A 27603-nucleotide genomic window follows, 5' to 3' on the forward strand; every position below is an offset into this window, starting at 1 on the left:
CACCCAAGCCCTATCCCCATAATCCCACATATTTACTCTGTTAATCCCCCTGACACTAAGGGGCAATTTAGTCTGGCCAATCTACCTGACCCTGCATATCTTTGGGCTGTGGGAGGAACCCAGAGCACCTGGAGGAAACCCACAAACTGATAAAAGGGATGTTTTTTTTAAAAAATTACTTGGCAATTTAGTGAGTATTTAACTGTTTAAGTGCTGTGACTGTAAAAGACAGTCAAACAGAGGCTTTTTTTGTAAGCCTTAAGACAAAAGGGATAAAGAGGTGTAACTGCTGAGCTGTGGAGCAGTGTGACTGAGGATAGCCCAAAGATTCACGGGGGAATGGCCTGATATTTGGGTTGGTTTGATTCAAGCAGGGCATATATTTGTAAAAGAGCTGGAGAGGGAGTTTAGAAGTTGTGAGGTTTTGATAGAGCTGTACAGGGCATTGGGGAAACCACATCTGGAGTATTGGGAACAGTTTTGGTCTCCTTACTTAAGAAAGGGTGTAAATGCATTAGAAGCAGTTCCAAGAAGATTCAGTGGACTGATACCTGGAATGGGGGCTTTGACAAAGGGTCATCCAGACATGAAACGTTGACTCTATTCTCTCCCCACAGAGGCTGTCAGACCTGCTGAGATCTTCCAGCATTTTCTGTTTTTGTTTCAGATTCCAGCGTCCACAGTAATTTGCTTTTTTTCCTGGAATGGAGGAGGGGGGGTGGTATTATCTTACAAAGAAAGGTGGCATCCACTGGAGGCTAGGTGATTTTATTGATAGTGATAATTTTATTTATTAGATTGTCAGTGATTTCATTCCCCCAGCACTGACCCTCTGACAGTGCGGCGCTCCCTCAGCACTGACCCTCTGACAGTGCGGCCCTCCCTCAGCACTGACCCTCCGACAGTGCGGCGCTCCCTCAGCACTGACCCTCTGACAGTGCGGCGCTCCCTCAGCACTGACCCTCTGACAGTGCGGCCCTCCCTCAGCACTGACCCTCCGACAGTGCGGCGCTCCCTCAGCACTGACCCTCTGACAGTGCGGCGCTCCCTCGGCACTGACCCTCTGACAGTGCGGCGCTCCCTCGGCACTGACCCTCCGACAGTGCGGCGCTCCCTCAGCACTGACCCTCCGACAGTGCGGCCCTCCCTCAGCACTGACCCTCCGACAGTGCGGCCCTCCCTCAGCACTGACCCTCCGACAGTGCGGCGCTCCCTCAGCACTGACCCTCTGACAGTGCGGCGCTCCCTCAGCACTGACCCTCTGACAGTGCGGCGCTCCCTCAGCACTGACCCTCTGACAGTGCGGCGCTCCCTCAGCACTGACCCTCCGACAGTGCAGCACTCCCTCAGCACTGACCCTCCGACAGTGCAGCACTCCCTCAGTACTGCATTGGGTTGAAGTCACACTCTAGCCCTGTGAGTACAAAATCAAGGGTGGAAGGTATTGCCTGTCAGGCAGGACATTAAAAACAGTCTGTAATTCAGACCTTTCAGGGTAAGTTGCGGAGTGCTGTGGGGTTATTCTGAAGTGTATTTGAGAAAGTGTGATAGAAGCAGGCTTCATAATAGAGGCAAAATCCTGCAGATGTTAGAAATCCAAGATAAAAAAACAAAAAGTGCTGCAAATACTGATGAGGTCAGACAGTATCTGTGCGGACAGACAGTCCCACGGAACATCATCAACTTGAAATGTAAACTCTAGGAAGAACCTGTTTCTAAAGTTTTATTCCTTTCTCAGAGTTACAAAGCCAATGTGCAGAGTGGACCAGGCAAGTCCCTAATCCATCTCCTTGCAGGCTCCAAAAAACAATTCAAATTCAATCTAATTCTTGGTCTCCAAAAGGGACAGCTGGATCCAAGCTGACAAGAACAGGCATCCCACCCGACCCTGGGCTTGATTTTAGCCAAAAGGTCGACAGCCATCTTATGCAAGTGACATAAGGGGTCCCAGCTGCCAGCTGGAGGGTTGGTGAGAGCCCCACATCACCTCTTTTCAGGAACGCCTGATGGAACTCGTGCTGTTCAGGCATTTAACAGGCCAGTGGGGCTGGGAGGGCCTCCTCCAGATTGAAGGACCTCAGGGCAGAGGTCCGGCCCACCCAAATCCACTAGCCAATCAGATGCTGGCAGCTTTACTGTACTCAGTAGCACCAATGGGGAGATGTGGCTGCTGCCAGTATGACACCCACTCTGGGCTCAGAATCATGGGCTGCCTACAGTGCAGAAGGAGACCATTCAGCCCATCGACTCTGCACCAACTCTCTGACAGAGCATCTTACCCATACCCTATCCCCATAATCCCACATATTTATCCCACTAATCCCCCTAACCTGCCCATCTATGCACACTAAGGAGCAATTTAGCATGACCAATCCACCTGACCTGCACATTTGGATTGTGGGAGGAAACCCTAGCTATGACTGTAACACTGCATTCTGCATTCTCTCCTCTCCTTCTCTATGAATGGTATGCTTTGTCTGTACAGTGCTCAAGAAACAATACTTTTCACTGTATGCTAATACATGTGAAAATAATAAATCAAATCAAATCAAAACCAGAGAACCCGGAGGAAACCCACGCAGACACAGGGAGAACACGCAGACTCCACATAGATAGTGGCCCAAAGTTGGAAGCAAACCAAATCCTGGTGCTTTGAGGCAGCAATGCTAACCAATGCCACCATGCTGCCCTAATTGCCATGGGCCCAGGCACAGGAGAGTGTTAGGGGGAATGAGGGGGGTTGAGAATCATGGAGAGGAGGCTGGAGCAGGCCCTTCCCTTCCCAATGCCAGACCCTCGATCACATACCGAGTGTGTTCCCCCTCCTCTTCCCCCTGGGAGTCTGTAAGCAAACATACCAGAGTTTGCCTGTCCTGCACACCGTGTGGCAAACCCCCCCTGCCTGCCATTGGGTTAATACCTCATAAATGGACAGCAGGCAGCAGGGAGGGATGCCTGTCTAGGGGCACTGCTTGCACTGACTTGGACAGCTGGCAAGGTCAGAACCTGTCACCCTGCCTCTTGAAGAAACACATCTCACCCCTTGCCATGGGGGCAAGATTGCACCCACAAGATGCAACCAGAATAACTGAGTATTTCCAGCATTTTCTGTTTTGATTTCAATAACGGGGGCAATTGGATAAACATTCCATGGGTAAAAATGTGCAGAGAGTGTGAGGGGACTGAATGGCAAAGAGCTGGCACAGGTACAGTGGGCCGAATGGGCTATGCTGTAAAACATTCTCTTTCATCCTCTCACTGTGCAGGTTGGGTCTCTGCACACGTTTAATCATAGAGTCCTACAGTGCAGAAGGAGGCCCATCGAGTCTGCACGCACTACAATCTCACCCAAGCCCTATCCCTGCTTGGTTACCCCGCAAATCCCTCTAACCTATCACATCCCGGGACACTAAGGGTTAATGTAGCATGTCCAATCAACCTAACCCTACACATCTTTGGAGTGTGGGAGGAAACCGGAGCACCTGGAGAAAACCCAAGCAGACACAGGGAGAACGCGCAAACTCCGCACAGACAGTGACTAAAGCCGGAAATCGAATCCAAGTCCCTGGAGCTGTGAGGCAGCGGTGCTAATCACTGTGCCACTGTGCCTCCCTTGTTAATCTCCCCTCTTAATGAAAGCCAGAGATAGGCTAATGTTTATTTTTTTAAGACATGTGGTCCTGGCAGTGGGAGCTGATGTATAGAAATGATAATCTACATGGGCAGGACAGTGATTGGCATAAAAGCAAATTACTGCGGATGCTGGAATCTGAAACCGAAAGAGAAAACTCTGGAAAATCTCAGCAGATCTGGCAGCATCTGTAAGGAGAGAAAAGAGCTATGTTTTGAGTCTAGATGATCGTTTGTCAAAGCTTTGTCACAGCGCCAGGGACCAGGGTTCGATTCTGACCGTGTCTGTATGGAGTGTGTACATTCTCCCCATATCTGCATGGGTTTCCTCCAGGTGCTGCGGTTTCCTTCCACACTCCAAAGATGGTTAGGTTAGGTGGATTGGTCACGCTAAATTGCCCCTTAGTGTCCAAAACTGTGCAGGTTAGGAGGATTGGCCATACTAAATTGCCCCTTAGTGCCAGGAACCTAGCAGGGTAAACACAAGTTCCTGTCATGTAAGCCTACTTGTGACATGTATCATAAGTAGGCTTACATTAACATTGCAATGAAGTTATTATGAAAATCCTTTAGTTGCCACACTCCGGCACCTGTTTGGGTACACTAAAGGAGAATTTAGCATGGCCGATACACCTAACCAGCATGTCCTTCGGACTGTGGGAGGAAACTGGAGCACTCAGAGGAAAAGTTTTTTTTTTAAGTTTAATTTATTAGTGTCACAAGTAAGGCTCACATTAACACTACAATGAATTTACTGTGAAATTCACCTAGTCGCCACAATCCGGCACCTGTTTGGGTACACTGAGGGAGAATTTAGCATGGCCAATGCAATCTAGATGTGGATATGCCGGTGTTGGACTGGGGTAAACACAGTAAAAAGTCTGACAACACCAGGTTTAAGTCCAACCGATTTATTTGATAGTAAATGCCCAAGCTTTCGGTTTAGTCCCTTTGTCAGGTGAATGGAGAGTTCTGGCCTCAGACAGAGCATATAAAGCACAGACAGTTTACAGATTACTGATTAGAATGCAAATCTTTACACCTAACCTGCTGTTCAAGTCTTAAAGTGGCCAACAATGTGAGTGGAAGGAGCACTGATCACAGGTTAAAGAGATGGGTATTGTCTCCAGACAGTACAGTAAGTGAGGTTTTGCAAACCCAGGCAAGTCACGGGGGTTACAGTTAGTGCGACATGAACCCAAGATCCCTGTTGAGACCGTCCTCATGTGTGCGGAACTTGGCTATCAGTCTCTGCTCAGCGACTCTGCGCTGTCGTGTGTCGTGAAGGCCGCCTTGGAGAATGCTTACCCGAAGGTCAGAGACCGAATGCCCGTGACCACTGAAGTGTTCGCCAACAGGAAGGGAACAGGCTTGCCTGGTGATTGTCGAGCGATGTTCATTCATCTGTTGTCGTAGCGTCTGCATGGTCTCCCCAATGTACCATGCTTCGGGACATCCTTTCCTGCAGTGTATCAGGTAGACAACGTTGGCTGAGTTGCAAGAGTATTTACCATGTACCTGGTGGATGGTATTCTCACATGTGATGATGGTATCCGTGTCGATGATCTGGCATGTCTTGCAGAGGTTGCTGTGGCAGGGTTGTGTGGTGCTGTGGTCACTGTTCTCCTGAAGGCTGGGTAGTTTGCTGCGAACAATGGCCTGTTTGAGGTTGCGTGGACAAGCCCTCCGTATACACAGGATTTGCTCAGATGAGGAGGATCATGACAGACACCTCCAGACGCTGAAAGATGCCCTCATAAGAACAGGATATGGCGCTCGACTCATTGATCGACAGTTCCGATGCGCCACAGCGAAAAACTGCACCGATCTCCTCAGAAGACAAACACGGGACACGGTGGACAGAGTACCCTTCGTCATCCAGTACTTCCCCGGAGCGGAGAAGCTATGACATCTTCTCCGGAGTCTTCAACATATCATTGATGAAGACGAACATCTCGCCAGGGCTATCCCCACACCTCCACTTCTTGCTTTCAGACAACCACACAACCTCAAACAGACCACTGTCTGCAGCAAACTACCCAGCCTTCAGGAGAACAGTGACCACAACACCACACAACCCTGCCACAGCAACCTCTGCAAGACATGCCGGATCGTCGACACGGATGACATCATCACACGTGAGAACACCATCCACCAGGTACACGGTATATTCTCTTGCAACTCGGCCAACATTGTCTACCTGATACGTTGCAGGAAAGGATGTCCTGAAGCATGGTACATTGGGGAGACCATGCAGACGCTACGACAACAGATGAATGAACATCGCTCGACAATCACCAGGCAAGACTGTTCCCTTCCTGTTGGTGAACATTTCAGTGGTCACGGGCATTCGGCCTCTGACCTTCGGGTAAGCATTCTCCAAGGCGGCCTTCACGACACACGACAGCGCAGAGTCGCTGAACAGAGACTGATAGCCAAGTTCCGCACACATGAGGATGGTCTCAACAAGGATCTTGGGTTCATGTCGCACTATCTGTAACCCCCGTGACTTGCCTGGGTTTGCAAAACCTCACTCACTGTACTGTCTGGGGACAATACACATCTCTTTAACCTGTGATCGGTGCTCCTTCCACTCACATTGTCAGCCACTTTAGGACTTGAACAGCAGGTTAGGTGTAAAGATTTGCATTCTAATCAGTAATCTGTAAACTGTCTGTGCTTTATATGCTCTGTCTGAGGCCAGAACTCTCCATTCACCTGACGAAGGGACTAACCCCAAAGCTAGTGAGTGTACAATCAAACAAATCGGTTGGACTTAAACCTGGTGTTGTCAGACCTTTTACAATGCAATCTAACCAGCACGTCTTTCAGACAGGGGGAGGAAACCGGAGCACCCGGACGAAACCCACGCAGACACGGGGAGAACGTGCCGACTCCACACAGACAGCGACCCAAGCCGGGAATCAAACCCGGGTCCCTGGCACTGTGAGGCAGCAGTGCTGACCCGCTGTGCCACCGTAACCCGTGCTGGGTTAGGGTGGGATTGTGGTCGGTGCTGGCTCTATTGCTGCTCCTTCTGCACTTGGAGGGATTCTATGAGCTGAAGGAGTTAACTCTGAGCTGCAGCTTCGCCGGAAGCTGTAAAACGAGCTGGTCAAAGAGAGGGAACACGCCTGCGCGATTGCAGAGAAGCTAAGACATAAAGAGAGAGAGAGAAAACAAACTGGCTTCTTTGTCTCATCATTGCGAAGCTTCCCCTGTCTGCTGCTGCCACACAGCCTTTATTTGCAAAAACAAAAGGCTTCGATCGACTTCCCCTGGGTTATTTTTGCCACCTTGCCCCTGTGTCAGAATCCTGCAACAGTTGCCAGTCTCTTTGTATACAAACAGTATCCAGCCGGCAGATCCGATACACTGTAAACCCCCCCCTCCTTTCCCGGAGCCTCCCCGGGAAACAACTCGACCATGGTGGGGGACACAGGCAGCCAGCGCCGACCCTGAGCAGAGAGACAGACTGATGGAAACCTCCAGCCGGCAACAGCAGTGACAACAATGCACGAAAAGGCATCGGCGGAGAGAGAAAGACAGCCCGTGGAAATGGCAGGAGAGAAGGATGCTTTCTGCTCCGGCTGCCCAGTTCTCAGGCCAGCTCCAGGCAAACCCTAAGCTGGTACCTCTCTGGTATCAGGGGTCGGAGGAGGAGGAGAGGGGGAGGGTGGGTGGGAGGTAAAAGAGAGAGAGAGAGAAAGAATTGAGACAAATCACAAAATAATTACATCAGAATTAAAAAGGAGGAGGAAAGCAAAACAAAACATACAACAAAGAAGATGGAAACTGTGGGGAAATTCGAGTACAGCAAAAAGGATCTGATCGGGCATGGAGCTTTCGCTGTCGTTTTCAAGGGTCGGTGCATAGAGGTAAATTTCACTGGTCAGTTTCCTGGTGTTTGCTGCAGGTAATGGACACATTGTGTATCTGCATTATGTTTTGTTATTGCTCGCCCTGTTTACCACGCAGTCACAGTAAACCTACACTTTCACCGGCTGTCTGTTTTATTTCTGTCATTGTACAGGGCTGGCCTGTCACATTATTGAATGAGTTTTTGCAGCAAGCAGTGTTAAATCAGCCAGGGCAAGTCAGGGCAAGCTCTCTCTGTCTCTCTCCTTCATTGCCCCTTCAAATTAGACTCCAATGTCAACACTGCTCGCCCCATTTCACGTCACGAAGCAACTTTTTAGATTTGGTCTGATCGCTCCTCCTGTATCTCAGCAAAATTGATAGGTCATAGAGGTTTACAGCATGGAAACAGGCCCTTCGGCCCAACTTATCCATGCCATCCTTTTTATTAAACCCCTAAGCTAATCCCAATTGCCCGCATTTGGCCCATATCCCTCTATACCCATCTCATCCACGTAACTGTCCAAACACTTTTTAAAAGACAAAATTGTACCTGCCTCTACTACTACGATGACAGCTCGTTCCAGACACTCACCACCCTCTGTGGGAAATAATTGCCCCTCTGGACACTTCTGTATCTCTCCCCCTCACCTTAAACCTCTGCCCTCTAGTTTTAGACTCCCCTACATTTGGGAAAAGATATTGACTATCTAGCTGATCTGTGCCCCTCATTATTTTATAGACCTCTATAAGATCACCCCTCAGCCTCCTGTACTCCAGAGAAAAAAGTCCCAGTCTGTCCAGCCTCTCTTTATAACTCATCGCTCAGATGATGGTAGGTTTTTTTTCACCCAATTTGTGTCCGAATGGGAGAAGTTAATTTCCTTTTTTTTGGTTCCTAAATTTAAATGTTAACTTTTCAAGCAATTGCAATTCTTATTTCAGAAACACGATTTGCAAGTTGCCATCAAATGCATCCAGAAGAAAAACCTGGCAAAATCACAAACCCTTCTGGGCAAGGAAATTAAAATCTTGAAGGTGAGAATGCCACTTTATTCTTTATTCTTAGCAGTTAGACATTTGGAATGGTGAATGTGAGATGTCATCCTGTGGCTTTATTCTCTCTTTTTCAGGAACTGAAACATGACAATATTGTGGCACTGTATGACTTTCAGGTATGTTATTTTAGGATTTTATATTATTCTGTTTTTTTTTGGTTTTATTTTGAGTACATGTTTCTATTGGTGATTTGGATGATTTTTGGGAGTTTGTGTATAGATGATTCACTTTGAATTAGTTCATCACAATGCATGACTTACACCTTAGTCAATACATTGCAACAAAATAATAACAAATATATAACAAAGGAAAGTCAGTGTATTCTAATGAGGAATTGTAGGTGAGTGTTTTCAGTGGTTGGTTTGAGAGGGCCTTTGGGTATTACTAGAAGGCCCATTCCCCTTGGCCCTGGCTTTACTGTAATTACATATCTCAGGTTTTATTGGAATTAGTCTCTCTGTCCCAGTGTTTTTGGAGTTATTTGTCCCTCTCCCTGGTTTTATTGGGGTTATTTGTCCCTGGTTTTGTTGGGTTTATTTGCCCTGGTTTTATTGGAGTTATTTGCCGCTGGTTTTATTGGGGTTATTTGTCCCCTCTCCCTGGTTTTATTGGGGTAATTTGTCCCTGGTTTTATTGGGTTTATTTGCCCTGGTTGTATTGGGTTTATTTGCCGCTGGTTTTATTGGGGTTACTTGCCCTGGTTTTATTGGGGTTATTTGTCCCCTCTCCCTGGTTTTATTGGGGTTATTTGCCCCTCTCTCTGGGTTATTGGGGTATTTACCCCCTGTTCCTGGTTTTATTGGGGTTATTTGCCCCTCTCCATTGGGTTATTGGGGTATTTGTCCCTTGTTCCTGGTTTTATTAGGGTTAATTGTCCCTCTTCCTGATTTTATTGGGTTTATTTGTCGTTGGTTTTATTGGGATTATTTGCCCCTGGTTTTTTTGGGGTTATTTGCCCCGGTTTTATTGGGGTTATTTGCCCCCTCTCTGGTTTTATTGGGGTTATTTGTCCCTCTCCCTGGGTTATTGGGGTTATTTGCCCCTCTCCCAGGTTTTATTGGGGCTATTTCCCCCTGGTTTTATTCGGGTTAGTTTCCCCCTTTCCCTGGGTTATTGACCCCTGGTTTTATTGGGGTTATTTGCCCCTCTCCCTGGTTTTATTGGGGTTATTCGTCCCTCCACCCGGTTTTATTGGGGTTATTTGCCCCGTCCCTGGTTTTATTGGGGTTATTTGCCCCTCTCCCTGGGTTATTGGGGTATTTACCTCCTGTTCCTGGTTTTATTGGGGTTATTTGCCTCTCCCCCTTGGCTGTTGAGGTATTTACCCCTGTTCCTGGTTTTATTAGAGTTATTTGTCCCTCTCCCTGGATTTATTGGGCTTTTTTGCCCCTTTCCCTGGGTTATTGGGGTATTTACCCCTGTTCCTGGTTTTACTGGGGTTATTTGCCCTTCTCCCTGGTTCTATTGGGGTTATTTACCCCCCTCCCTGGGTTATTGGGGTTATTTACCCCCCTCCCTGGGTTATTGGAGTTATTTGCCCCTCTCCCTGGGTTACTGGGGTTTTTTGCCCCTCTCCCTGGGTTATTGGGGTTATTTACCCCCCTCCCTGGGTTACTGGGGGTTTTTTGCCCCTCTCCCTGGGTTATTGGGGTTATTTAACCCTCTCCCTGGGTTATTGGGGTTATTTGCCCCTCTCCCTGGGTTATTGGGGTTATTTACCCTCTCCCTGGTTTTATTGGGGTTATTTGCCCCTCTGCCTGGGTTATTGGGGTTATTTGCCCCTCTCCCTGGGTTACTGGGGTTTTTTGCCCCTCTCCCTGGGTTACTGGGGTTATTTGCCCTCTCCCTGGGTTACTGGGGTTATTTGCCCTCTCCCTGGGTTACTGGGGTTATTTGCCCTCTCCCTGGGTTATTGGGGTTATTTGCCCTCTCCCTGGGTTATTGGGGTTATTTACCCCCCTCCCTGGGTTATTGCGGTTATTTACCCCCCTCCCTGGGTTACTGGGGTTTTTACCCCTCTCCCTGGTTTTATTGGCGTTATTTACCCCCCTCCCTGGGTTACTGGGGTTTTTTTCCCCTCTCCCTGGTTTTATTGGGGTTATTTACCCCCTCCCTGGGTTCTTGGGGTTATTTACCCCTCTCTATGGTTTTATTGAGGCTATTTGCCCCTCTCCCTGGGCTATGGGGGTTATTTACCCCTCTCTATGGTTTTATTGGGGTTATTTACCCCCTCCCTGGGTTATTGGGGTTATTTACCCCTCTGTGGTTTTATTGGGGTTATTTGCCCCTCTCTATGGTTTTATTGGGGTTATTTACCCCTCTCTATGGTTTTATTGGGGTTATTTACCCCCCTCCCTGTGTTATTGGGGTTATTTACCCCTCTCTATGGTTTTATTGGGGTTATTTACCCCCCTGTCCTGCTGTTTGTGTGCAGTTGAGCCCGCGCATGCGCGGGGCAGCCAGCTAGCGTGTTGATGTTTCCTGGGCCCGGAGCCTCGCGGCGCATGCGTGTGGGAGGAGGCGGCTCCGGGCCCAGTGCGCCGGCGCGGCCGTCAGCCCGCACGGGCCGCTGGGAGGTGTAGTCCCCCGCGCCGTCAGCCCCGTGATGAGACAGGCCGCGCCGAACTACAACTCCCAGAGGCCTGTGCGCCGCAGGGGGGGACATCACGTAAAATGGGCTGTTGCAATGAGAGCTGGGGTTGATTGGGTGAAGCAGGCTCTCCCTATGTGACAGACTAACAACACTGAGCTTAGTCTCTGCAGCCCATATAATAACCAGTACCCAAAATAACCAGGGCTGCACTGCTGTCTGAGCAAGATCAAGACCAGTTTCCATTACCTTCCTGCGTGGAACAGAGCCAAAGAATAGGGAGAGCCGTATGATTCATAAGTTTAAGATAGTTCACCTATAAACCCAACAGGGAATTCAGGAGAAACTTCTTCATCCAGATTGTGCTGAGAATCATAGAATACCTACAGAGCAGGAGGAGGCTATTTGGCCCATCTAGTCTGCACCATATGATATTGAAGACATTGGCCCGTTGAGTCTGTTCCACCATTCAATCATGGCTGATGTTTTTCTCATCCCCATTCTCCTGCCTTTCCCCTGTAACCCCTGATCCCCTTATTAAACGCAAACTTATCTATTTCTGTCTTAAAGACACTCAATGACCTGGCCTCCACAGCCTTCTGCGGCAAAGAGTTCCACAGATGCACCAACCTTTGGCTGAAGAAATTCCTCCTCATCTCTGTTTTAAAGGATTGTCCCTTTAGCCTGAGGTTGTGCCGCTGGTTCTAGTTTTTCCTACTACTGGAAACGTCCTTTCCGCATCCACTTTATCCAGGCCTCGCACTACCCTGTAAGTTTCAATAAGATTCCCCCTGCATCCTCCTAAACTCCAACGGGTACAGACCCAAAGTCCTTAGTCATTCCTCATACATGTTCTCTCCAGGGATCGTTCTTGTGAACCTCCTCTGGATCTTTTCCAAGGCCAGCACATCCTTCCTTAGAAAAGGGGCCCAAAACTGCACACAATACCCCAAATGGGCTTTGACCAGAGCCTTACGCAGTTTCAGAAATACATCCCTGCTCTTGTATTCTAGCCCTCTCGACATGAATGCGAACATTGCATTTGCCTTCCTAACTGTCGACTGAACCTGCAAGTTAGCCTTAAGAGAATTTTGAACAATGGCTTCCAAGTCCCTTTGTGTTTCTGATTTCCTAAACATTTCCCATTTAGAAAATAGTCTAGGCCTCCATTCTTCTTTCTAAAGTGCATAACCTCACACTTTTTCACATTATATTCCATCTACCACTTCTCTGCCCACTCTCCTAACCTGCCCAAGTTCTTCTGTAGCCCCCCCCCCCGGCTTCCTCAATACTCCCTGTCCCTCTACATATTATTGTATCATCTGCAAACTTAGCAACTGTGTCTTCAGTTCCTTCCTCCAAATCGCTCATTTATGTTGTGAAAAGTTGTGATCCCAGCACCAACCCCTGAGGCACACCACCTGTCACCGGCTGCCATCCTGAAAAACACCCCTTTATCCACACTCTGTACCAGAGTATTTTACCAATGCCCCCTCCCTGTAACCTCACACACATTTCCCATTGCTAACCCAACTAACTTACACATCTTGGGACATTAAAGGGCTTTTTTTTGTACTTTATTTGTTAGTGTCAGAGCTAGGCTTACATTAACACTACAATGAAGTTACTGTAAAAATCCCCTAGTTGCCACCCTTCGGCGCCTGTTCGGGTACACTGAGGGAGATTTTAGCGTGGCAAATGCACCTCACCAGCATGTCTTTTGGACTGGAAGGAAACTGGAGCACCCGGTGGAAACCCACGCAGACACGGGTAGAATGTGCAGACTCCGCAAAGACGGTGAACCAAGCCAGGAATTGAGTCTGGGTCCCTAGCACTATAAGGCAGCAGTTCTAACCATTGTATATGATTTATTATTGTCACATGATGGGATATGTTTTGTTTCTTGCACGCAATGAGCAATCCACTGAATCGAATGTGGAGTAGTTGAGCAAGTCATAGAATCCTTACAGTGCCAGGGACCCTAGTCCTTAAGTTGTATCTTTTTCCCAACAGAAGAAGATGGAAAAGAGAATGTCCTGGGTGTGTGGGGTCCTTAATTATGCTGGCTGCTTGGCCAAGGCAACAGGAAATGTAGACAGAATAAATGGATGGGAGACTGGTTGTGTGATGGGCTAGGCTTTGCTCACGACCCTTTGCAGTTTCTTGCAGCCTTGGGCAGAGCAGGAGCCATACCAAACTGTGATACAACCAGAAAGAATGCTTTCTATGGTGCATCTGTAAAGGTTGGTGAGAGGGGTAACTGACATGCCAAATTTTCTTAGCCTCCTGAGAAAGTAGAGGCATTGATGGGCTTTCATCCCCTTTGATGTAGACAGGGGGCATGTTCTCCTTTACACTTCCTGAAGTCAGTGACAATCTCCTTCATTTTTTGACAATGAGAGAGAGATTATTGTCATCACACCTGTTCACCAGATTCTCTACCTCTTTCCTGTATTCTGTCTTGTCGTTGTTTGAGATCCAACATCCAAATAAATGTACAAAATGTTGGTGCCATTTGTCAAAACAAGCAATGATTTTTAAAGGATAGTGCAGATGGCATAACGTGGATCACTGGGGCATGTTTCTCACAATCAGGTGATTTTTTTACATTTATCAAAGATCAGGAGGCCATTCAACCCATTGTGCCAATGCTAGCTCTTTGAAAAAGAATTCCTTCATGGGATGTGGGCTAGTTGGTGGGCTGCCTTTCCTGAACCGGTGCAGGTTATGTGGTGTAGGTACACCCACAGTGCTATTAGGGACGTTCCAATATTTTGACCCAACAGCAGTGAAGAAGCCATGTTGGTTCCAAGTCAGGATGGTGAGTGACTTGGAAGAGAGCTTACAGGGTGGTGGTGATCCCATGTATCTGCTGCCCTTGTTCTTACAGCTAAGCTCTTTCCAATTTGTCTCGCTTGCTCTGCTTTTGCCTCACAATCCTGAAATACCTTTCTTTCCCTTTTCATGTATCTATTCAATTGCTTTGAAAGTTGCTATTCAATATGTTTGCACTGCTATTGCAGGCAGGAAATTCTGGATAATAACACTTGATATGAGGAGGCCTGAGTTTCACAAACACACGTCACTATATGTAGTTCTATTTAATGGCAGTTAGCTGCACAGTGACTCAATTTTACAATTTCCATTCTGGTTTCCAATCCCTCCGTACCTTTGCACTTCCCAATCTCTGTAATCTCCTATAGCCCCCAGCTACCTCTGCTCGTCCAGCTTTGGCCTCTTGTGTGACCGATTTTAAGTGCTCCGCCATTGATGTTTGTGTTGAAGATTTTTACAAACCATAATGTTACCATGTAGAGTGTTTCAGTTTGTTTGAGATCCCATTTAGTATTATTTAGTCTATTTGTTTGTGTCACAAGTAGGCTTACACTAACATTGCAATGAAGTTACTGTGAAAATCCCCTAGCCGCCACACTCCAGCACCTGTTCAGGTACACTGAGGGAGAATTTAGCGTGGCCAGTGCACCCTAACCAGCATATCTTTTGGACTGTGGGCGAAAACTGGAGCACCTGGAGGAAACCCATGCAGACACGGGGAGAACATGCAAACTCCACAGACAGCGATCGGAGCCGGGAATCAATCCCAAGTCCTTGGCGCTGTGAGGCAGCAGTGCTAACCACTGTGCCACCATGTCACCTATAGGGCTGTCTGTATCAGAATAGAGGCATCTACATGTGATTTGATTGAAGTTTTCAAAATTCTGACCGGGTGGCGCAGTGTAGGTAGAACAGTGTATGTTTCCTGTGATTCAGGGGGTTTGTGAGGAGAGGACTCAGATGTAACAGCAACCTTTAAATCCCCAGGAGAATAACAAGAGAAAGAAATGGGGGCAGGGGTTGGAATTCATTGTGTGCAAGGATCTGTGTGCTGTGCTGTTCTGTGGATTGTGGCTCATGCAGAAATGAATTTGTACAATCAGCAAGAAGCATTTTGGAATAGTTGACAAAAAATGTGGATGAAGACCCAGCAGAAGTAACAGTGAGATCCATGTCCTCAGCACACACCGGGTAAAGAAATTCTTCCCAGGCTCCGTATCAGAGTTATGAGTGACTAATTAATATTTATGATCCCTAGTTTGGACTCTTCCACAAGTGGAAATATTTTCTCGACCTCTTCCTAATCTCTCTTTAATCTTAAGGACGTCTATGAATAGATTTGAGAAGGTGCTGCCCGTGCTGTTAGTGGTTGTCAGAGTGCCTCGTTACACTGAATACAGCAGGAATACAGTAATGTTCACAGTGGGAAGCTGGGGGTGGCAGTATTACCACCAGAGACCCAGGATAATGCTCCAGGATTGAATCCCAACACTCCACATAGTGAAATTTGAACTCTAATTAATAGTCTAATGATGGCCATAAAACCATTGTTGTAAAAGCCCATCTTTTAAAGCTTATTTATTCGTGTCACAAGTTGGCTTAGAGTGAAGGGTGGCACAGTGATTAGCACTGCTGCCTCACAGCGCCAGCGACCCGGGTTCAGATCTGGCCTTGGGTCACTGTCTGTGGGAAGTTTGCATGTTCTCCCCGTGTCTGCATGGGTTTCCTCCAGGGGGCTCCAGTTTCCTCCCACCATCCAAAGATGTGTGGGTTAGGTAGATTAACCATGCTAAATTGCCCTTTAATGTCAGGGAGATTAGGAGGGTAAGTATGTGGGGTTAGGGGGATAGGACCTGGGTGGGGTTGGTCATTGGTGCAGGCTCGATGGGCCAAATGGCCTCCTTCTGCACTGCAGATTCTGTGATTCACCGCAGTGAAGTTACTGTGAAAATCCCCCAGTCGCCACACTCTGGCGCCTGATCGGATACACTGAGGGAGAATTTAGCACGGCCAATTCACCTAACCAGCACATCTTTCAAACTGTGGGAGGAAACAGAAGCACCCAGAGGAAGCCCACGCAGACATGGGGAGAATGTGCAGACTCCGCAGACAGTGACCCAAGCCAGGAATCAAACCCGGGTTCCTGACACTGTGAGGCAGCAGTGCTAACCACTATACCACCGTGCTGCTCCCACTAATGTCCTTAAGGGAAGGAAATCTGCTGTCACGGCCTATATATGATCCATAGCAATGTGGTTGACTATGATATTGACCTAACAAGCAACTGAGTTCGAGGGCAATTAGGGATGAGCAAGAAATACTCTCCGGCCAGCAATGAGTTAATTGAAAGAAACATGTCCAAATGCTTCAGTGAATTTCTTGAACAAAGATGTCTCTTGGAATGAGTGCAGACTCCCTTTATCACTGCTGTGTTAGCCTCAGTTAGAACCATAGAATCTACAGTGCAGAAGGAGGCCATTTGGCCCATTTGAGCCTGTTCTGAGATCAATCCCACTCAGATCCTATGCCCGTAACCCCACATATTTACCCTCCTAACCCTCCCTGACGCTAAGGGGCAATTTAACATGGCCAATGAACCTAACCCACACACCTTTAGACTGTGGGAGGAAACCCAGACGCAGACACGGGGAGAACGTGCAAACTCCACACAGACAGTGACCCAAGCCGGGAATCGAACCCGGATCCCTGGCACTGTGAGGCAGCAGTGCTAACCAATGTGCCACTGTTCCCAACTTGCATTTAAAACAAAAAGAACAACTACTGAGAATGCAAATGCCTAGGAGTAAAATGCGATCGTCAATGCGTTGGGGTTGATCTGCTTTTTATCTCTGTTGGAAAGAGACCTGCTAGAGACCTTTATTTTATGAAGGGTCTCAGTAAAATAAACAGCAGAATACAGGGCAACACGGCAGCACAGTGTTTAGCACTGCTGCCACACAGTGTCAAGGACCTGGGTTCGACTAAGTCTTTGGGTGACTGTGTGGTTTTTCCACGTTCTCCCCGTAGCTGTGTGGGTTTCCCTCCATAGTCCCAAGATGTGCTGGTTAGGTGGATTGGCCATGCCAAAATGCCCCTTAGTGTCCAAAGATGTGTAAATCAAGGGGAATTAGCGGGTTAAGTATGTGGGGTTATGTGAAAAGGGTAGAGGGGCAGGCCTGGGTAAAATGCTGTGTCAGAGAGCCAGTTCAGACTCGATGGGCCGAACTGTGAGACTATGGAACTCCTACCACAGGGATTGGTGGAGGTATTTAAGAGGGAAGCTGGATAAACATATGAGGGAGAAAGGATATGCTGATTGGGTGGTTAGCAAGGTAAATACACACAGTTTCAGGGATACAGCGAAGATGGGCCTCGATGAGATGCTAAGTTGGTGCAGACTCAATGGGCCGAATGGCTTCCATCTGCACTGTAGGGATTCTGTGATTGAAAAGGTTTGGGAAGAGGCTCATGTGAAACATGATGACTAACTTGGACCAGTTGATATTACTTAGGCATCAAAAAACATGCACAATCATGATTTCTAGTTTAATGGATAGATTATGCAAAATGCAGCCTGGTATGTTTAGTTTGTTCCTCACCCCATATTTCTTTTGATTTGATTTAGTTTATTATTGTCACATGTATTAACATTCAGTGAAAAGTATTATTTTTTGCGTGCTGTACAGACAAAGCATGCCGCTCATAGAGAAGGAGAGGAGAGAGTGCAGAATGTAGTGTTACAGTCATAGCTAGAGAAAGATCAATTTAATACAAGGTAGGTCCATTCAAAAATCTGACAGCAGCAGGGAAGAAGCTGTTCTTGAGTCGTTTGGTATGTGACCTCAGACTTTTGTATCTTCTTCCCGATGGAAGAAGGTGGAAGAGGGAATGTCCGGGGTGCGTGGGGTCCTTAATTATGTTGGCTGCTTTGCCAAGGCAGCGGGAAGTGTAGACAGAGTCAGTGGATGGGAGATTGGTTTGCATGATGGATTGGGCGACATTCACCACCCTTTGTAACTCCTTGCGGTCTTGGGCAGAGCAGGAACCCATACCAAGCTGTGATACAACCAGAAAGAATGCATTTGTCGAAGTTCGTTGAGAGTTGTAGCAGAGATGCACCTTACTGCAGTGCTTAATACATATCAGCCGATTTGGTGAGGGGTGAGCAGAATATTCTTAAATTTGAAACTCAAATAAGTGCGAGTATTTGCTCTGTTACTGGCCAGTTTCTGTGCAGTACATACAATGCAATTCTATATCCAGCTGAATGGATGGTTTTACTCCTTATAACAGATTGAGGGCAATTTGATGTGCCTTTAACTATATGGGCTTCATTGCCAGCAGAGTATTTATATACATTATATATCAAAAGGTAAGACTAGGCTACAAGTACAACCACTCTGCTGGACTCCTAGGCTGTAACTGTGAGTCTCTCCTTGACCTGTGATCTGTGCCCTCCTCCAATGGCTCAGCCTTCTGCCGGAGTGACCTCTGGGGTCCTCGCTGGTCACGTAGCCTTAGTAACATTCCCCCGCGCACCCCCCCCCCCCCCCCCCCCCCCCCCCGCACCCTTGCCCTTCAAGGGCTACACCAAACTCCTAATATCCTGGGAATTAGTGTTCTAAATCACTCTGGTGTTGTGTGTATTTTTTAAAACCAAACTATATGATTTGATTTATTTTTGTCACCTGTATGTACAGTGAAAAGGATTATTTCTTGCACGTTATACCAACAGAAACATACTGTTCATAGAGTACATGGGGGAGAAGGAAAGGAGAGAGTGCAGAATGTAGTATTACAATCACAGCTAGAGTATAGAGAAAGATCAGCTTAACATATGGTGAATAATCAGTAAGAAGATATTCTGTTCAGTTGATTCATATTTATTTTCTGGAACCATTTTTTTGGCAGCTGATACCTGATATCCACCTCCTTTGTTTGGGCTGCCTCTCCATTCTTGCAGGAACTGAATCATAATTGCATATTTACAGTCTGCGAACCTGCTCTTTAACATAAAGGAAATATGAGAATAATTTTGACCAAAATAAATGTATTTCAAAATGGAGCCAAAATCCGCACCGTGCAGGTTTGGACTGTTGTGTGGGGTTGCCGTGCAGGTTTGGACTGATGAGTGAGGTTGTTGTGCAGGTTTGGAGTTTTGTGTGGGGTTGCCGTGCAGGTTTGGAGTTTTGTGTGGGGTTGCCGTGCAGGTTTGGACTGATGTGTGGGGTTGCCGTGCAGGTTTGGACTGATGTGTGGGGTTGCCGTGCAGGTTTGGACTGATGTGTGAGGTTGTGCTTTGTAATCATGAAAGGGAAAGCAGATAATTACCTCAGCTGCAGGTGAGAATCAGATTGCAAGTGGAAGGAGACCATTAAAGCTTTAATTGGCATTCTACTGCCTGATAAACCAGTGTGGGTGGTCCAAGCAGTTATTCCTTTGACGTTCAAAGTCGGAGTGTCCACGCCAGATAAATATGTAAATATTTATTGCGTGGTAGTAGCTTCATTCTGGTAAATGTGTCGGCTGATTGAACTGAGAGACGCCAGTGTTGGGGAATGGCAAGATTCCAGGTTCAATGGGTTGCCTTCTCAGCTCTCGAGAAAAGGTCATGGGTTCGCGCACCATTCCAAAAGCTCGGACGCAGATCGGTCGAGTGACAAACTGGCCCTCTGGGAGTGGCCCATCAAAATTGATGCCTACCCAAAATTTGGCCATTCTGTGCCGTCATCTTCATGCCTGTATGCCCTCCGTGACTGACCTGCCTCCAGTGCCATCCATCAGCTCGTAAAAAGCCTATAACTTACCTCACCGGAAGTTTCCGGGGCTTTGTCCCACTTCTATGGCCGTTCCTGCCTTTCCTCACTCAGCGGCGTTGCGGGGGGATGGGGCTTCCAAAGGCCGTCCATCCTGGTGAAAATCATAAGAACATAAGAAATAGGAGCAGGAGTAGGCCATCCAGCCCTTCGAGCCTGCCCCGCCATTCAATAAGATCATGGCTGATCTGAAGTGGATCAGTTCCACTTTCCTGCTTTCTCCCCATAACCCTTAATTCCCCTTGTCTATTAGAAACCTACCTACCCGTGACTTAAATATATTCAGTGAGGTAATTAGAACATAAGAAAGGTAATAAGAACATAAGAATCCTGAAAGGTTTAACATTTGGTCTTTGGAAAAGGGCTGGTGGGGATTCCACCATTGTTGCTCTGCAGCCATTTTCCAGTGGGCCTGTCTCTGTTCCGATACACAGAGGTGTGAAAGTCTGGACCTTGCTCAGTTCACTTCAATTAGGACTGTGTGTACAGCAGAAGAAGCTGGATTCAGGCACTCCCCTCGAGGTGGGCTGCATTCAGATTGTCCTGGGGCTGGGGGTTCTATCCCAGCTACTTACCTGGGGTTTAGTATATGGAAACGATCTAATATACTGGCTCTTCACCCTTGCTCCTCATTGCTGAGACAAGGCGAGCAAAACTGCACACAGTATTCCAGCTGTGGCCTCACCAAGACCCTGTATAATTGCAGCAGTGATGTGGAGATGTCGGCGTTGGACTGAGGTAAACACAGTAAGAAGTCTCACAACACCAGGTTTAAGTCCAACCAGTTTATTTGATAGTAATCCCACAAGCTTTCGGAAACGGTGTTCCTTCGTCAGGAGTGTGGAAGGTTCTGATTAGAGAAAGGCATATAAAAAGCGTAGTTCCTGCAAGAAAGGATGTCCCGAAGCATGGTACATTGGGGAGACTACGCAGACGCTACAACAGATGAATGATCATCGCTCGACAATCACCAGGCAGGAGTGTTCTCTCCCTATTGGCGAACACTTCAACGGTCACAGGCATTCGGTCTCTGATCTTCGAGTAAGCATTCTCCAAGGCGGCCTTCACAACACACGACAGTGCAGAGTCGCTGAGCGGAGACTGATAGCCAAGTTCCGCACACATGAGGATGGCCTCAACCGGGATCTTGGGTTCATGTCGCACTATCTGTAACCCCCGTGACTTGCCTGGGTTTGTAAAATCTCACTTACTGTCCTGTCTGGAGACAATGCACATCTCTTTAACCTGTGCTTAATGCTCTCTCCACTCACACTGTCTGCACCTTTAAGACTTGAATAGCAGATTAGCTGTAAAGACTTGCATTCTAATCAGTATTCTGTAAACTGTGTGTGTTTTTATACGCCCTTCTGTGATCAGAACCTTCCACACACCTGACGAAGGAACACCATTTCTGAAAGCTTGTGGGTTTACTATCAAATAAACTGATTGGACTTAAACCTGGTGTTGTGAGACTTATTGTAATTGCAGCAACACATCCCTGCTCCTGTACTCAAAACTTCTCACTTTGAAGACCAACATACCATTTACTTTTTTACTGCCTGCTGCACCTGCACCTTCAGCGACTGATGTAGGAGGGCACCCAGGTCTCGTTACACAGCCCCCTCTCTTAATTTGTAGCCATTCAGATAATAATCTGCCTTCTTGTTTTTGCTCCTGAAATGAATAACCTCACATTTATCTATATTATGCAGCATCTACCATGCATTTGCCCACTCACTCAATTTGTCCAAATCATAAGACCATCAAACATAGGAGCAGAATTAGGCCACTCGGCCCATCGAGACTGCTCTGCCATTCAATCATGGCTGATATTTTTCTCATCCCCATTCTCCTGCCTTTTCCCCATAACCCCTGATCCCCTTATTAATCAAGAACCTATCTAATTCTGTCTTAAAGACACTCAATGACTCGGCCTCCACAGCCTTCTGCAGCAAAGAGTTCCACAGATTCACCGCTCTCTGGCTGAAGAAATTCCTCCTCATCTCTGTTTTAAAGGATCGTCCCTTCAGCCTGAGGTTGTGCCCTCTGGTTCTAGTTTTCCTACTAGTGGAAACACCCTTTCCACGTCCACTCTATCCAGGCCTCACAGTATCCTGTAAGTTTCAATAAGATCCCCCCTCATCCTTTTAAACCCCAACGAGTACAGACCCAGAGTTCTCAACTGTTCCTCAGACGACAAGCTCTTCAATCCAGGGATCATTCTTGTGAACCTCCTCTGGACCCTTTCTAAGGCCGGCACATCCTTCCTTAGATACAGGGCCCAAAACTGCTCACAATATTCCAAATGGGTCTGACCAGAGCCTGATACAGTCTCAGAAGTACATCCCTGTTCCTGTATTCTAGCCCTCTCGACATGAATGCTAACATTGCATTTGCCTTCCTAACTACCTTCCAAGTCACTCACCATCCTGACTTGGAAATATATCGCCGTTCCTTCACTGTCACTGGGTGAAATTCCTGGAGCTCTCCCCCTAACATATTTATCTGTCAGGAAGAGTTAATGATCAGGTAGCTTGATCTCCCAGGATGAGGCTATCCCATTGCAGTCTGTGCTGACATCTCGTGATCTCTCCAGATGAGGGATACTTGACTGCAGGTTTTGTGGTATTGGGGGGCTGTGTTCGCACTCTCCCGATATACAGATGACGGAACAGAGTTTACAGCACGTGGACTGCAGCGGTTCAAGAAGGCATCTCACCACCACCTTCTCAAAGGACAATTAAAGATGGGCAATAATTGCTGGCTTAGAGAGTGACACCCACACATGAATTTAAAAATCTATCATCTGCCTTTATACTTCCTTTTGCGGCTCAATGTTAAATTTTGTTTGTTAAAGTAAAGTTTATTTCTTAGTCACAAGTAAGACGTACATTTCCCCTAGTTGCCACACTCCGGCATCTGTTCGGGAAAATTCACCTAACCAGCATGTCTTTCGGACTGTGGGAGGAAACCAGAGCACCCGGAGGAAACCCAGACAAACGCGGGGAGAACTCCACACAGACAGAGACCCAAGCTGGGAATCGAACCCAGGTTCCTAGCACGATGAAGCGGCAGTGCTAACCACTGTGCTGCTACCGTGCTGTTATGAAGCAGAACTTTATGGGCACAAAATAAATGTAAATTGTTTAGCTTCTGTAAAATGCTCCACAAGACCAATGCTTGTTCCCACCCTTTGGAAAGTCAAAGCTTTGGCATTTTTTCCATTGCCTCAGATAGCAGCTCATCCACTGTTAACTCCTGGAAGGTTAAAGAAATGTTTTGATTCCATTTGGAATCAAGAGTTTCTTTGTTTACTTCTAAACTTAGTAGCAGCAATCTGCAGAAGACTGTGACATAGCCTGCATTTCCTCTTGCGCTGAATTTCTCCTTGGAATTCAGAAAGGCTTTAGATGTGATTGTACCGATAACCATCTGTGTGCCTCGCTCTCTCGTAGTGAGAGGCGGCACAGTGACACACTGGTTCGCACTGCTGCCTCACAGCACCAGGGACCTGGATTTGATTTTGACCTCAGGTCACTGTCTGTGCGGTGAAGGAATAGCAATATATTCCCAAGTCAGGATTATGAGTGCGTCCTCCCCATGTCTGCATGGGTTTCCTCTGGGTGCTCTGGTTTCCTCCCACAATGGGAAAGATGTGCAGGTTAGGGTGCATTGGCCGTGCTAAATTCTCCTTCAGTGTACCCGAACAAGCACCAGAGTGTGGCGATTAGGGGATTTTCACAGTAACTTCATTGCAGTGTTTAATGTAAGCCCATCTGTGACAATAAATAAACAAATAAAGCTGTTTTTATACTCAGTTGGTCAATAATTTGTCACGTGCATCATACAAAATTGTGCACCGGCGCTCATTTTGTGTTTGCTTTTAAAAGAATCATTTGCTTTTCGTGGGTTCCCTGTCCTGACTAAATGCCATTAAAACTTCGGAGTCATTTACTGCTTAATGAGGTTTGTCAGTGTTCATTTGAGAGAGGATTGTAGAAACATATAAAATAGGAGCAGGAGGAGGCCATTTGGCCCTTCCAGCCTGCTCTGCCCGTTATTCTGCTCATGGCTGATCATGCCTGATCCTACCATCCCCCCCCCCCCATATCCTTTGATCCCATTCGCTATAAGTGTATATCTAACTGCTTCATGAAAACATTCAATGCTTTGGCCTCAGCTGCTTTTTTTGTGGCAGGTTTACCACTCTCTGGGTGAAGAAATTTCTCCTCACCTCAGTCCTAAACGGTCTAACCCGTATCCTCAGACTGTGATCCCTGGTTCTGGACATCCCCACCATTAGGAACATCCTTCCTGCGTCTATTCTGCCTGTTAGAAGTTTCTAGGTTTCTATGAAATTCCTCCTCATTCTCCTGATCTCCAGTGAATACAATCCTAACCAACTCAATCTCTCTTCATATCGCAGTCCCATCATCCCAGCGATCAGCCTGGTAAACCTTCGCTGGACTCCCTCTATAGCAAGGACATCCTTGTATGCGTAGGTTAGAGGGATTAGTGGGTATAATATGTAGGGATATGGGGGTAGGGCCTGGGTGGGATTGTGTTCGGTGCAGACTCGATGGGCCGAAGGGCCTCTTTCTGCACTGTAGGGTTCTATGATCTACATGTGACTCCAAATCCACAGCAGTGTGGTTGACTCTCAAATGCCTCCTCGAAATGCTTGGCCACTCCAGTTCAAGGGGCAATTAGACATGGACAATAAACACCGGCCCACATCCCATGAGACAAAACGGGTTGAGTATCAATCCATAAGTCCTTCCAACACACGCCAGTGGTCTGAGTGGGAGAGATTCCTGGTCAGCTGTACTTGGTGAGAAGTTGTGCCCCTCAAGCTTTAGCCTTTGGTTGAGCTATTCCAGGGAAAATGCGCTACAGGAAACAGCTTGTGCTTAATCAACCTCATCAGCTTCTAGATGCTGCAGCCCTGAGTCTAAGAAATTTCTACAGAACAGAAGTGGTATCACGGTATCGCAAGCCAATCTCCCCTTGGTCACCCAGCAACACTGAAGTTGTGGCAACCCAGTCATTGCCTGGCTGGGGCTGGGGGTGTGGAGTAATTTCCTGATCTAGATTTGCTTTGATTTATATGGCTGAGCTGCTGATTAAATAGAGTAACTTGAAATATCCTGATTTTATAACTTGCAATGTTGATTCTGTAATTTTTTTTATTCATTCGTGGTGTCGCTGGCTAGGCCAACATTTATTGCCCATCCCTAGTTGCCCTTGAGAAGGTGGAGGTGAGTTGCCTTCCTGAATGGCTGCAGTCCGTGCTGTTTGGGCTGACCCACATATTGTGCATGTTGTAGTTATAAACCACATCTTTCAATCAGGGGCAGAATGGAAGAGAAAGAACTTGCATTTCTGCGGCACCTTTCATGACCTCAGCTGGTCCCAAAATGCTTTGCAGCCAATAAATTATTTTTGAAATGTGGCCACAAGCTGTGATGTAGGAAACACAAGCCCCCAAATTTGCACACAGCAAGATCCCACAAACAGCAATGCCATAATTATTGGAATATTGGTTATTATTAGGGTATTGGTTATGTTACTGGACTGGCCACCCAGACTGGTCATCCAAACTGACCAGACTGGTCATCCAGACTGGCCACCCAGACTGACCATCCAGACTGGCCATCCAGACACATGGGTTCAATTAGCACTGTGGCAATTAGAGAATTTAAATTCAGTTAATAAGTAAATCTGGAAGAAAAATCCAGTCTCAGTGACTATGAAAATATCAGATTGTCGAAAAAAACCCATCTGGTTCACTAATGTCCTTTAGGGAAGGAAATCTGCCGTCCTTACCCGGTCTGGCCTACATGTGACTCCAGAGCCACAGCAATGTGGTTGACTCTGAAATGGCCCCTTTTTAAAGTAGTTAACAGCAGCTGGATGGATATTGAAGGCCAATCTTACCAGTCAAACCCTTATTCTGTCAATTATTTTTCATTAATAGCCGGGTTGTCTGTCTTAGTGATGTTTGTTGGGGGGAAAGTCTTGGCTGGAGCAATGGGAATATTGTGGTATCCACCCTCAGCGCGAGTGTTCGCCCAGATTCTGCACTCAGGAGTGCGATTTGAACCCACAACCCTCCCCAATTCGGCAGCTGGAGGGTTATCTATCCACTGCTGCCAGTCTACAGCGGGGGGAGAGATGGGGTGTGACCAGAGGCCGTGTGAAGTGGATGACAGCAAGCGTGCAGAAGCTGTGTTTACTTTAATGTTTGGAGCTCAGACCCTGAAGAGGATCTTTGTCTGTGAGCTGCTGGCAATCTGTCTGCCCGTACACAGCCTGCCCTGAGCACAAGAAATGCTTTCTGTTTGGGAATGAAGCAGATGGTCTGTGCGCGGTGTCTGTCCGAACAATGGCCTTGTATCTTATCTCTCACTGGTGACGGGCAAGGGAGTTGCGAGCCGACTGCTGACTGGGACATGTCAACAGGTGGTGAACCAGCTGAGCAGCTAAGAGATGGTAATGTTACCCTTCCCCCTCCAACGCAGCACTGATCTCCCCTCCCCTTCCTCCCCCTGCCTTACAGCAGGATTGCTTACAGGTGGGTGAGTCCCAACGTGGCCAGTTTGACTCGATAATTAAATGAAAAGTGGCCTTGAGATGGTTAAGATCCCAGCAAATGCTTTGCAATCTCTTCAGTTGCGTGAATTGAATTCTAACTAATCACCTCTCCCCCTGCAGCTACCTGTGCTGTCTCTTCCCCAGCAGCCCACCACCACCCACCCTCCACACTGGCTAGGAAGACAAACAACTAATACAATCCTGCATTTATATAGCAACTTTAATAAAACACATGGGTTTCCTCCAGGTGCTCTGGTTTCCACCTGCAGTCCAAAGATGTGCAGGTTAGATGGATTGTCTCTTAGTGGTGGGGGTGGGATTAACTAGGGTAAGTGCACAGGATTGTGGGAATAGGCCCTGAGTGGGATTGTGGTTGGTGCAGGCTCGATGGACCGAATGGCCTCCTTCTGCACCGTTGGGTTTCTGTGATTCTACGAGCACAGTTTGCCTCGCAGGAGGTTTTTCAAATAAAAGGAGATCGGAGGAGTTCCAAAGATTCCCAATCCTCAGTGAATTCTTATCTCGGTTCAATACGGACAACTCCTTGTTTTGAGGTAATAGAATGTTCTAGAAGCTTCCCCCCAGCCCCGGGGAGAACTGGTCTTTCAACATTTACGCTAAGAAAGCATCTTAATGATTCAATCCAACCTTCACTTCACCAGCTTGAACTTGTCTCCATTTGGAAAGAATGAACTTTGCGTGGGCAGTGTTGTTCGGACTCTGGTCTGGGTAACGGTTAATTGTTTATAATACGGGGGTGTGAATCAATTCCTACAAAACGAAGGGGCGTGTCTGTACCCGCTGAACCCCGGGTGACATTCACAGCGTGCCTCACTGCACAGCATTAACCCAAAAGATTCCCAACCCCCCCACCGTCACCCCACCCCATTCACATGGAACTATCCATTGGTTCACTCGATAGCAGGAATCACAGCTCACTGTATCTCTTTCAGCAATCCTCCTGGTCACACAGCAATGTGATTGCTGAGCTGCTTGGTGGCCTTTCATGCTGCATTGACTTGTTGCTCCTACATTGGTTAGCTCAACAACAACACCCCCGCTGCATTCATCACCCTTGTTTACAATGCCTCCCCAACCTGCCACCCTTCCCCCACCTTCCGCCGCTCCCATGGTATCACCTCTCCCACCTCTGTAACCTCCTCTAGCAGCCAAAACCCTCCCTATCTCTGTAACCCCCTCCAGCCCCCACACTCCCCCCTA

At 47.3% G+C, this 27603-nt stretch overlaps 1 protein-coding gene across 3 annotated transcripts in view; it reads left to right on the top strand.

Moving 5' to 3' along the window:
- The first annotated feature begins 7325 nt into the window (after positions 1-7325).
- The window catches only part of ulk1b (unc-51 like autophagy activating kinase 1), a 112995-nt gene continuing 92717 nt past the window's right edge, over positions 7326-27603 (top strand). For all 3 annotated transcript variants that reach the window (XM_080207988.1, XM_080207990.1, XM_080207989.1), the window contains exons 1-3: positions 7326-7508; positions 8434-8526; positions 8622-8663. In XM_080207988.1, the coding sequence (XP_080064114.1) occupies positions 7419-7508; positions 8434-8526; positions 8622-8663 (225 nt within the window). In that variant the 5' untranslated portion in view covers positions 7326-7418. The remainder of the gene's footprint in view (positions 7509-8433; positions 8527-8621; positions 8664-27603) is intronic.

The sequence above is a fragment of the Carcharhinus amblyrhynchos genome, chromosome 20 (assembly GCF_965287045.1).
Source record: "Carcharhinus amblyrhynchos chromosome 20, sCarAmb.v2.hapA, whole genome shotgun sequence".
Taxonomy (NCBI): domain Eukaryota; kingdom Metazoa; phylum Chordata; class Chondrichthyes; order Carcharhiniformes; family Carcharhinidae; genus Carcharhinus; species Carcharhinus amblyrhynchos.